At 41.5% G+C, this 11,141-nt stretch overlaps 1 protein-coding gene across 2 annotated transcripts; it reads right to left on the bottom strand.

Moving 5' to 3' along the window:
* Window positions 1-20: 20 nt before the first annotated feature.
* On the bottom strand, window positions 21-11,079 carry LOC128212199 (uncharacterized). 2 transcript variants are annotated; one of them, XM_052917528.1, is made up of 7 exons: window positions 10,942-11,079; window positions 6,555-6,859; window positions 6,165-6,315; window positions 4,080-4,357; window positions 3,312-3,418; window positions 2,908-3,013; window positions 21-1,722 (listed from the first exon to the last, which is right to left on the bottom strand). In XM_052917528.1, the coding sequence occupies exons 2-7, from the start codon at window positions 6,595-6,597 to the stop codon at window positions 596-598; spliced, it is 1,812 nt and encodes a 603-aa protein (XP_052773488.1). In that variant the 5' UTR covers window positions 6,598-6,859; window positions 10,942-11,079; the 3' UTR covers window positions 21-595. The 2 variants fall into 2 exon arrangements, with proteins under 2 accessions (XP_052773488.1, XP_052773487.1); XM_052917527.1 differs by lacking the exon at window positions 10,942-11,079 and adding an exon at window positions 10,702-10,881.
* Between the last annotated feature and the right edge of the window lie 62 nt (window positions 11,080-11,141).

The raw sequence follows: 11,141 nt of genomic DNA, 5'->3' as shown, positions 1-11,141 counted from the left end.
AAGAAATTGATATTGATGTGTACAACGCATTGAATCTTACTGACTGATGTATCACAGTGCTAACAACACATGTAAATGTCGCAGTTTTTGCGTATTTTCCAGTTCGAATTTAACTGTTTACGTGGTAGACAAACTACCACGTAAATACCAGTAAATTAAAAAATCAATAAATAATGGGAATTCAGCTAAAACAGCGACACCATATTCTTTTAATCATGTAAGTGACGTATTGTTGGCCTCATCCAAGCTCGTTTTGACAGTTCTAGGCTTGTTTTGAGGTAATATTTTTTTTGCCGATTTGTGGACCATCAGGTGTCTAGTTCCTTTAAAATGTGTGTTTTGGTATGTCCAGTTTTGCAAATGGATACAAGTTTATGCAAAACAAAATTAAAATCTACTTGTAACAGGTCATAATATTTTGATTTAAAAGGAACATGTACATGTGTTTTTCGCTTATGTAAATTATCTAACTTCAGTGTTTATTGCATTAATTTACTCGATAAATTCCAAGGAAAAATGATTCAAAACTATAAACCAAAGCAGCAGTTTAACACTGCTATAACGCTGTTGTTGTTTCTAATTTTAAGAAAACTTGCTATTTCCAATACTTCCACCCTGGTCGCTGTAGCTTCGGTGAAGTATTCGGGTGACGGTTCCTGTCGATGGCTTGAAGTTCATCCTCTTTTGGAACAGAGACACGCTTCACTTGACCCGGGCTGGGCAGCAGTATCCCTGTGCTCTTATAGGCCGGCTGCAGCCCCTTGGTGAACCCGGGAGTTTTGAGAATGGAGCCTATTTGACTATTTATATAATACTCCATATTTTCATCACCAGTGTGAAGAGTCCCAACGGAAAGTTGACGCGGGGCTCCGGCGTCGTGAGGCGATGAGTTCTTGTTAACACTGGTTTCCGAGGATACATCTGTTGGATCTTCAACATCTTCAAGTTCCATTTCCTGGTGTTCCGTGCTCTTCGAGGCAGGGCGTTTACCTAATGACTTAGACTTGTCGGGGGATTCTTTCTTACCATTTACAGTTTTGGCCTGGTTATTATGCGTGTTTATATCAGGCTTATTTGTAATTACACTTCGTTTCGTCTTCTGTTTTTGCAATTTTGGTTTTAGTTTCAATGGGCCGCCAATGGCTATGGAGACGGACGGTTCATTAGATGCTCCCGCTAGGTCCTTGATCGGGTGAACGTGGTTAATCATGTAGCCTCGAAAACGGGCCACTACAAACTGGAGCAAATATCTGAGTTCATGTCTGATTTTGGACAAGTCTATTAAAACAATAATTCCAAACACAGAAAAGATCACACCTCCAGCTATTGCACCGATACCCATGGAACTTACTCGGGTATCCATTACGCTGATTTTCTTCCGCTGGGCAACGGTTGTATTTTTCCGCTCGATCGTCAGTGCTTGCACGATCTGTTCAACCTTTTCTTCCACAGTGAGGTTCTCTTCTTCTGGAGGCGGCAGTGCCAGGAACGTCCACAGCTGTTGGCACAGACAAGTACACGTTTTATTTCCAACTTCCGGTGTTGTCGTATCCGCAGCTGTGGTAACTTTGGTCGTCATAGTTACGTCAGAAATGACAATAGTTGGCGCCAGTTCGGATGTCATGCCGACTGTTGTAGGGGTTACATCTGTAGTGGTGTCCGAAGAAATGCATTTCGTGTCCGTCACTCTTGGGTTAGAGTCAACAGTCGATACGGGTATTGCTGTAACATACACATATCCTCAGTTATCTGATACATAGGTGTACGTTAACACGATAGTCGAGGTTGTATAAAGAGTGAGAGCGGTTAAGTGGTGTAGGTGTCCACCTCTCACCCAAGAAGTTGTGGGTTCGATCCCTGACATGATTAGAGTGGTCTATAAGTGTAGGTGTTAGCCTCTCGTTCAAGACTTGAGGTTGTGGGTTCGATCCCCACCAGGCTAAAACAAGAATCAACCTCTCGCCCATTAGGATGTTGGTTCGATCACGAACAGTGTGATAGTGGTCTAGAGGTATGGATGCTAGCCCCTCGCTTAAGAGGCTGTAGGTTCGATCTCTGCCAGGGTGAGAGTGGTATGTTGGTATAGGTGTCCGACCCTCACTAAAGAGGCTATGAGTTTGATGGTACATGGTGAGAGTGGTTTAGTGGTATAGGTGTCCCCCTCTCACCCAAGAGGTTGTGGGTTCGATTCCCGACAGGGTGAGCGTGTCTAGAAGTGTAGATGTTAGCCTCTCGCTCAAGGTTGTTGGCTGTGGGTTTGATTCACACACACCCCCTCTCTCAGCAGACTGTGGGTTCGATCCCAACGAAATTTCCCAGGGTCGCTCAATATGGATACCATTACGGATTTATTTACAGGAAACATACTCCAGACTTATTATATAAGCTTTAAGCTTTCGTCACAATCAAGCAAAAATGAATAAGTATGTTTATATGCATGCGCTCTAATATTTAACCAGCAATGACTGAAAGCTGCACTCACAAATTGAACCTTTGACAGTTTTTTTTATGTTTGTCTTGAAACGAGCCAGATTATGTGAAAATGCATGAAAACCAGTGATATAAGACTGCTGACATAAATTAGATCGCAGATTGTCATATTTAAGTTCATTGATGTTTTATGCATTTTTCTTAAACCGTTAGTAACGCTTTTAGCTACAAACCATTAATTTTCGAATGGAAATGTGAAAATCTGCGATCTGATCTTTTGTCGGCAGTCTTTTATCACTGTTAAGCTGATATTTACGCAACAAAATGGCTCATTCCAAGACAAAAAATAAAAAAGTTGTCGAAACGGCAAATCTGTGAGAGTGCAGCTTTAAATTATCCACGAGAACATTTTAACGTACATATAAGACTACATACACAAACTTAATCAATCATTGACATACAATAAGGAAGTCATACCGAGGGAATCCTGACAAGTGGGAACGTAATCAACAGATGGAAAGTAGCACAGGCTGAATAATTCGGCGTGCACGTACATGTCCGGTGTTATATGGCAGAGGCCAAGCTGAAACGAAGCAGTATGTATAATTTCCTGACAATTTTGACCAAAGGCTATAGTGTGCCGTTAGCAGGGAGCTGAGTGGTTTTTTTGAATTATGACTAGGTTAACAGAGACGTCCTTCGTCTTATTAGAAGCCTGTTTTATATTTTATTTTTCTAACAATTGTACATGAAATACCTTTAATTTGATTGTAACAATAGTGCATGTACAAGCATTGTAAGATAAATTAAACAGAAAAACAAAAACTGAAACAACATCAATTGAATATAAGGGCAACAGTGTAACAGTGATTCCGTCTCACCTGCGACAGGAATTGTGCGGTGCAAGATGCGCCCTCACAGGCGGTCTTGCATTCGGTGGCAGTGGACGGAGCCAGTACCTCGTCACATGTTGCCATGCAACCGGAACCTGCACAGAAAAGGACGTTTTACTGATAATTCGATGTTTAGAAATGACAATTCGAAGTCATAGTCAACGTTCACCGCAGAAATCGACCTCGTACACATGTATTTATGAACTAGAATTGATATGAAGCCTCATTACTAAAACTGGATGTCCGGTTAGCGCATTCGCTTCTCCCCTAGGCGACCCGGGTTCCATTTCCGGCCCGGGCGCATGTGAGTTTGTGGTCGCCAAGCCGACAAGTGGGTTTCCTCGGGGTAATCCGGTTTTCCCCACAACATAAGACCACACTCTCGCGTAACATTGTGCCAACGAGAGTGATTAATATAATGTTGGCATAACTTGTTTCACAATCGTTGTGAAATAAATAAGTTTAAACTAAACTATACTTAAACAGAACAGTGGATTTAGTACCATTTGGTCAGCCGTATATATGCAGCTATCATCGAAAACCCTTACTTTCTAACATTTAGTTTTTGCAGCTATAACAAAGAGAGACCTTAAATAGCGCATGCATAAATTTATAAAAATAAATTGAAAATAAGTTGTTGAATGTTAAGTCAATATTGCGTATTGGCTTAATGATTTTTCATTTACATGTATTAAACAAATCGAAGCATCGCGTTTTTAACGTCTCTCCGTGTAATGTATATAAAATCATGGTCACCTCTAACCGAGAATTCACAAATCGGTTGCGCAGGAAGGCTACACATCTGACCTTTGACCCATACGTCTCTAAATACGTCATTAAACACTTCCACATGGACCCACATAGAAACACACTGGTATCCCGTCGCCTCGTCAAGATAAAACGCCGGAGAGCTGAACATGACGTCAGAACAGTCGTCCCAGGTGAGACGTTCAACATCAGTGACGTCAGGCGCATGGAGGCCGAACCAGTACGTTCCCGATTCTGCGCGTATGTAAGATTGGCGGGTAGTGTTCCTTTAAAACAATTAGTACCATGGTTTCAAAATAAACTAAGAGTGTTGCTTCGTTATGTTATACAACGCTCATTTTTTGCTGCAACCAATGGTATAAAATGTGTTGTAGTGAACACGAGATTGTGAGATATGGTGAAACAGAACACTGGACGGTGGGTTATATGACAACAGAACCCCGGATGGTGAGGTATACGGAAACAGAACGCTGGACTGTAAGGTATACGGCAACAGAACACTGAATTGTGAGGTATACGGCAAGTGAACACTGGATAGTTAGGTATACGGCAACAGAACAGTGGACGGTGGGGTATACGGCAACAGAACACTGGACGGTGGGGTATACGGCAACAGAACACTGGACAGTCTGGTATACGGCAACAGAACACTGGATAGTGAGGAATACGGCAACAGAACACTGGACAATACGGCATACGGCAACATAACACTGGAAAATACGGCATACGGCAACAGAACACTGAGAAGTGAGGCATACGGCAACATGACACTGGACAATGAGGTATACGGCAACAGAACACTGGAAAATGAGGTATACGGTAACATAACATTGGACAATGAGGTATACGGCAAAAGAACACTGGACAATGAGGCATACGGCAACAGAACACTGGACAATGAGGTCTACGGCAGCATTACACTGGACAATGAGGTATACAGTAAAAGAACACTGGACAATGAGGTATTCGGAAACAGAACACTGGCCATTGAGGCATATGGCAACAGAATACTGGACAATGAGGCATACGGCAACAGAACACTGGACAATGAGGTACACGGCAACCTAACACTGGACGGTGAGGCATACGGCAACAGAACACTGGATAGTGAGGTATACGGCAACATATACTTGACAATGAGGCATACGGCAACAGAACAATTAATAGTGAGGTATACGGCAACAGAACACTGGACGGTGAGGCATACGGCAACAGAACAATGGACAGTGAGGTATACGGCAACAGAACACTGGACGGTGAGGCATACGGCAACAGAACAATGGACGGTGAGGCATACGGCAACATAACATTGGATAATGAGGCATACGGTAACAGAATACTGGACAATGAGGCATACGCCAACAGAACACTGGATAGTGAGGCATACGGCAACAGAACATTTTAAAAAAACAACAGGAAACTTGTTTTTAAATTTGTGTATTAACTTCACTGTAGTCATGGTATGTTTGGCGTTCAATTAGCTAATCTATTTAAAGCAGTATCAAGTGCAAAGTGGTATATTTGATCCACAGTGATTGTAAACAAATGTGATCATGACGATAAAGATGAGGTTTATAAAAGGGAAGTGTTAAATAATAAATGAAAGTGTTCTTCCGCGTAGATTGATACTGTGGCGACTTCCAATAAACAAGGAGTTTACAAATGTTGTGAGAACTACCGCCTACTAGAAAGCCGGGCTTCATAAAGCTGTTTAGTGAAAAACTTCAAATTAGTGAACATTTCTTTTTTTTTAACAACGAATAACTTAAATACTCTCTTTTTATCAAATTAACTGTCATGTATTCATTTTTTGAGGTATTTAAGAAGCTTTTCATGTTTTTGGTGTAAAATATTTGTAAGTTGTCTTTAAATTAAACTTAAAAAAATATGAATGTTTCCACTACGATCTTTTTGAATATGGCCCCAGTATAGCTATAAATATGTTCTGTGTAAGATATATATATATAACAGGTGGTTTTATTAAAATATCATACAATTTTAATCAAATCGAATGATAGGAGTAAATTCAGATGTCAAATATAATTTATTATCTAAAGAAAGCAGACGACTTACAAAACATTTATCCAAACTTCCCAATCGCTGGCCGCACGGATCGACAGCAGATGCCCTCCCAGCTCGTGGCACGTGGTGCGGGCTTCATTCCACGTGCTCGTGTTGCCAAGAACAAGAAAGTATTCGGGTTCAGTGTAAAAGTGGGCATGAACTGTGGAATAAAACAAACTTTTTTTTCTCGGTAAACACTATTGAGATAGTGTCTGTGACAGTGATTCACAGAAAACGTATCGGGAACGCATACGGAGCGACACACTAGCGGCAACGAATGGTCGTGTCATATTTAAATACAGAAGTTGGCCCTACAATGGGAAACATGTTTGTGTCAATATAAACAATGAGCTTGCAGAAAGAGTAACACATATTTTTTATAAGTATTTAAAAACAAACCTAAATCAAGCGCCAACCAAAGAAGTAGCTGTTTTAATTCCATGATAACATGTGCACATTGTCAGCTGCCACGAGTATACGGTTACTGTCTTCAACGACACACTGATCTATCCACTTCTGGTGCCCGCAACATATTCATTTTTCATGAATAAATTATACTTTCAATTCAGATAACTTTTCCTGGACGCACTAGTGCTAAACTTTGGTAACCAAGGTACGACTATCTCTAGCCTGTCAATAGTTACTGCAGCCCGCGTTCGAACCTGTCACTCTTGTACTTTCCCGGTCTTTGATGATAGACGTATCTGTAATTACAATCTGACATTTAATTACTCTGCGTCCATTTATCTTAATTTTCTTGAGAGCGCAAAAGACAAAAAATAACCAATCATTGGAACAATATCACTGCCACCGCGCACAATGCACTGAATGCCCTGGGGAGGTCATCAGGACTGAATTAAACTACTTTTAATATTTCAAGTTCTGATTGCCGTTAGAATATTCAGTGTTCATCGAAAGACGGCTATTTAAATGACGGGCAATTAACTTGCTCCTTTCTCAATGTTTTGTACCCTGTGTAAACTGGTCATGTAAAAGAACATGTAAATCATTAGTTGTCTTGAATTGTGTAACACGCCATTGAAAGCACTAGAGGATTTACAACGTTAAATATCCAAGTTAAAATCGGAAAGGGGGATATTTCAATGGAATACACCAAAATGCACCATTTCAGACTAACAATAGTTAATATACCCCATTTCACACTAGCCAATATACCCCATCCTACACTTGCCAATATACCCCATCCTACACTTGCCAATATACCCCATCCTACACTTGCCAATATACCCCATCCTACACTAGCCAATATATCCCATTTCATACGAGCCAATATACCCCATCCGACACTAGCCAATATACGCCATCCGACACTAGCCAATATAACGCATTCCACACCAGCCAATATACCCAATCCGACACTAGACAATATACCCCATCCGACACTAGCCAATATACCCAATCCGACACTAGCCAATATACCCCATCCGACACAAGCCATTATACACCACCCTACACTAGCCAATATACCCCATCCGACATTAGCCAATTTACCCCATCCTACACAAGCCAATATACTCCATCCGACACAAGCCATTAAACACCACCCTACACTAGTCAATATACCCCATCCGACACTAGCCAATATACCCCATCCCACACTAGCCATTAAACACCACCCTACACTAGTCAATATACCCCATCCGACATTAGTCAATATACCCCATCCGAAACTAGCCAATATACCCCATCCCACACTAGCCATTAAACACCACCCTACACTAGCCAATATACCCCATCCGACACTAGCCAATATACCCCATCCGACACAAGCCATTAAACACCACCCTACACTAGCCAATATACCCCCATCCGACATTAGTCAATATACCCCATCCTACACTAGCCAATATACCCCATCCTACACAAGCCAATATACCCCATCGAACACTAGCAAATAAACACCATCCAACACTAGCCAATATGTACCATCCGACACTAGCCAATATACCCCATCCTACACTAGTCAATATACCCCATCCAACACTAAACAATATACCCCATCCCGCACTAGCCAATATACCCTATCCTACACTAGCAAATAAACACCATCCAACATTAGCCAATATGTACCATCCAACACTAGCCAATATACCCCATCCTACACTAGTCAATATACCCCATCAAACACTAGCCAATATACCCCATCCCACACTAGCCAATATACCCCATCCTACACTAGCAAATAAACACCATTCAACACTAGTCAATAAACACCATCCCACACTAGCCAATATACCTCATCCGACACCAGCCAATATACCCCATCCGACACTAGCCAATATACCCCATCCGTCACTAACAAATATACACCATCCCACACTAGCCAATATACCCCATCCCACACTAGCCAATATACCCCATCCGACACAAGCCAATATGTACCATCTGACACTAGCCAATATACCCCATCCGTCACTAACAAATATACACCATCCCACACAAGCCAATATACCCCATCCCACACTAGCCAATATACCCCATCCGACACAAGCCAATATGTACCATCTGACACTAGCTAATATACCCCATCCGACACTAGCTAATATACCCCATTCCACACTAGCCAATATACCCCATCCCACACTAGCCAATATACCCCATCCCACACTAGCCAATATACGCCATCTGACACTAGCCAATATACCCCATCCCACACTAGCCAATATACCCCATCCCACACTAGCCAATATACCCCATCCCACACTAGCCAATGTGTACCATCTGACACTAGCCAATATACCCCATCCGTCACTAACAAATATACACCATCCCACACTTGCCAATATACCCCAACCCACACTAGCCAATATACCCCATCCGACACAAGCCAATATGTACCATCTGACACTAGCTAATATACCCCATCCGACACTAGCTAATATACCCCATTCCACACTAGCCAATATACCCCATCCCACACTAGCCAATATACCCCATCCCACACTAGCCAATATACGCCATCCGACACTAGCCAATATACCCCATCCCACACTAGCCAATATACCCCATCCCACACTAGCCAATATACCCCATCCCACACTAGCCAATATGTACCATCTGACACTAGCTAATATACGCCATCCGACACTAGCTAATATACCCCATTCCACACTAGCCAATATACCCCATCCGACACTAGCAAATAAACACCAGTCAACACTAGTCAATAAACACCATCCCACACTAGCTAATATACCCCATCCAACACTAGCCAATATACCCCATCCTACACTAGCTAATATACCCCATCCGACTCTAGCCAATATACCCCATCCTACACTAGCAAATAAACACCATCCAACACTAGCCAATATGTACCATCCGACACTAGTCAATATACCCCATCCTTCACTAGCTAATATACCCCATCCGACACAAGCCAATATACCCCATCCGACACAATCCAATATACCCCATCCGACACTAGCCAATATACCCCATCGAACACTAGCCAATAAACCCCATCCGACACAAGCCAATATACCCCATCCGACACTAGCCAATATACCCCATCCGACACTAGCCAATATACCCCATCCTACACTAGCCAATATACCCCATCCGACACTAGCCAATATTCCCCATCCGACACTAGCCAATATATAACCCATTTCACACTAGCTAATATACACCATCCGACACTAGCCAATATACCCCATCCGACACTAGCCAATATACACCATCCGACACTAGCTAATATACCCCATCCGACACTAGCTAATATACCCCATCCGACACTTGCTAATTTACCCCATCCGACACCAGCCAATATACCCCATCCGACACTAGCTAATATACCCCATCCCACAATAGCTAATATACCCCATCCGACACTAGCTAATATACCCCCATCCGACACTAGCCAATATACCCCATCCGACACTAGCTAATATACCCCATCCCACACTAGCTAATATACCCCATCCGACACTAGCTAATATACCCCATCCGACACTAGCCAATATACCCCATCCGACACTAGCTAATATACCTTATTCGACACCAGCCAATATAACCCATCCGACACCAGCCAATATACCCCATCCGACACCAGCCAATATGTACCATCAGACAAAAATTAATCATGTGTTTTCGCTTCTGAACCTAAAGACGCCAAACCTTAAAGGTACGGCTTCATGGTACATAGTATACAGAGGCTTTTTTAGGAGAGCTTGGCGGTACTGAAGTGGGTGATACGCGGCACGCAGAAACTCAGAAATACATGATTGGCATTGATAAGTTTGTACTAACGAGTCAATTCATAAAGCATACAAAAAGTTAAACAATGATATAGCATTCACCTTAACCACACGAAATCGCCTGTGATTTCTACAACAACAAATTATAATCTCCGAAATAATAGCAATTTCATTACTATTCCTCGCAGAACAGAGTTATTTTCAAAGTTTTTTATTCCATCAGCATTAGATTTATATAATAATTTAGAACATAACATTACAGATCTCTTTCAGTTTCAACATTTAAAGCAAATTTAAGGGAAAAAAATCAAAGGTCCTGTGGTTACCAAGTACTTTAATTCTGTTAGGAAAACGTGTTTACTCCGTAATGCATGCTCGTATAAGGAACCATTGTAGTATTCTTAACTTTGACCTCTATAAAAACCCTCACTCTCCGACGATGAAAATATTGTATTATTCCATTATGTACACTTATTTATAAAACACTCTAAACGGTTTACGCATTAGCCCCTTCTTTAAATATAACTGAACCAGGTTGTTTTATTGAATAGTTTACCACATATCACCTGTGTAGCAGTGAGTCATAATCCTTCTTCTTTTCTTGTTACTTCCTGTCTTTTACTAACATTTCTTTCACTTATCCATTTCCTTACCTTTTTCTTATTTATATGTATCGCCAAATATTTATCAAGTTTATGTGCTCATGGGGAAGACGTTACTAATGTTTTTAGAACTTGTGTCCAACCCATTTGCTTTTTGTATACTC

Source organism: Mya arenaria, chromosome 12, assembly GCF_026914265.1.
Source record: "Mya arenaria isolate MELC-2E11 chromosome 12, ASM2691426v1".
Taxonomy (NCBI): Eukaryota; Metazoa; Mollusca; class Bivalvia; order Myida; family Myidae; genus Mya; species Mya arenaria.
This window is presented reverse-complemented; position numbering and strand designations above follow the sequence as displayed.

Coding starts and splice junctions, on each gene's coding strand:
- LOC128212199 (XM_052917528.1), bottom strand. CDS start 6,597: ATGGAATTAAAACAGCTACTTCTTTGGTTGGCGCTTGATTTAG. Junction 4,358..6,164: donor GAAGTTTGGATAAATGTTTT/GTAAGTCGTCTG, acceptor ATTGTTTTAAAG/GAACACTACCCGCCAATCTT. Junction 3,419..4,079: donor TTGTGAATTCTCGGTTAGAG/GTGACCATGATT, acceptor TTTTCTGTGCAG/GTTCCGGTTGCATGGCAACA.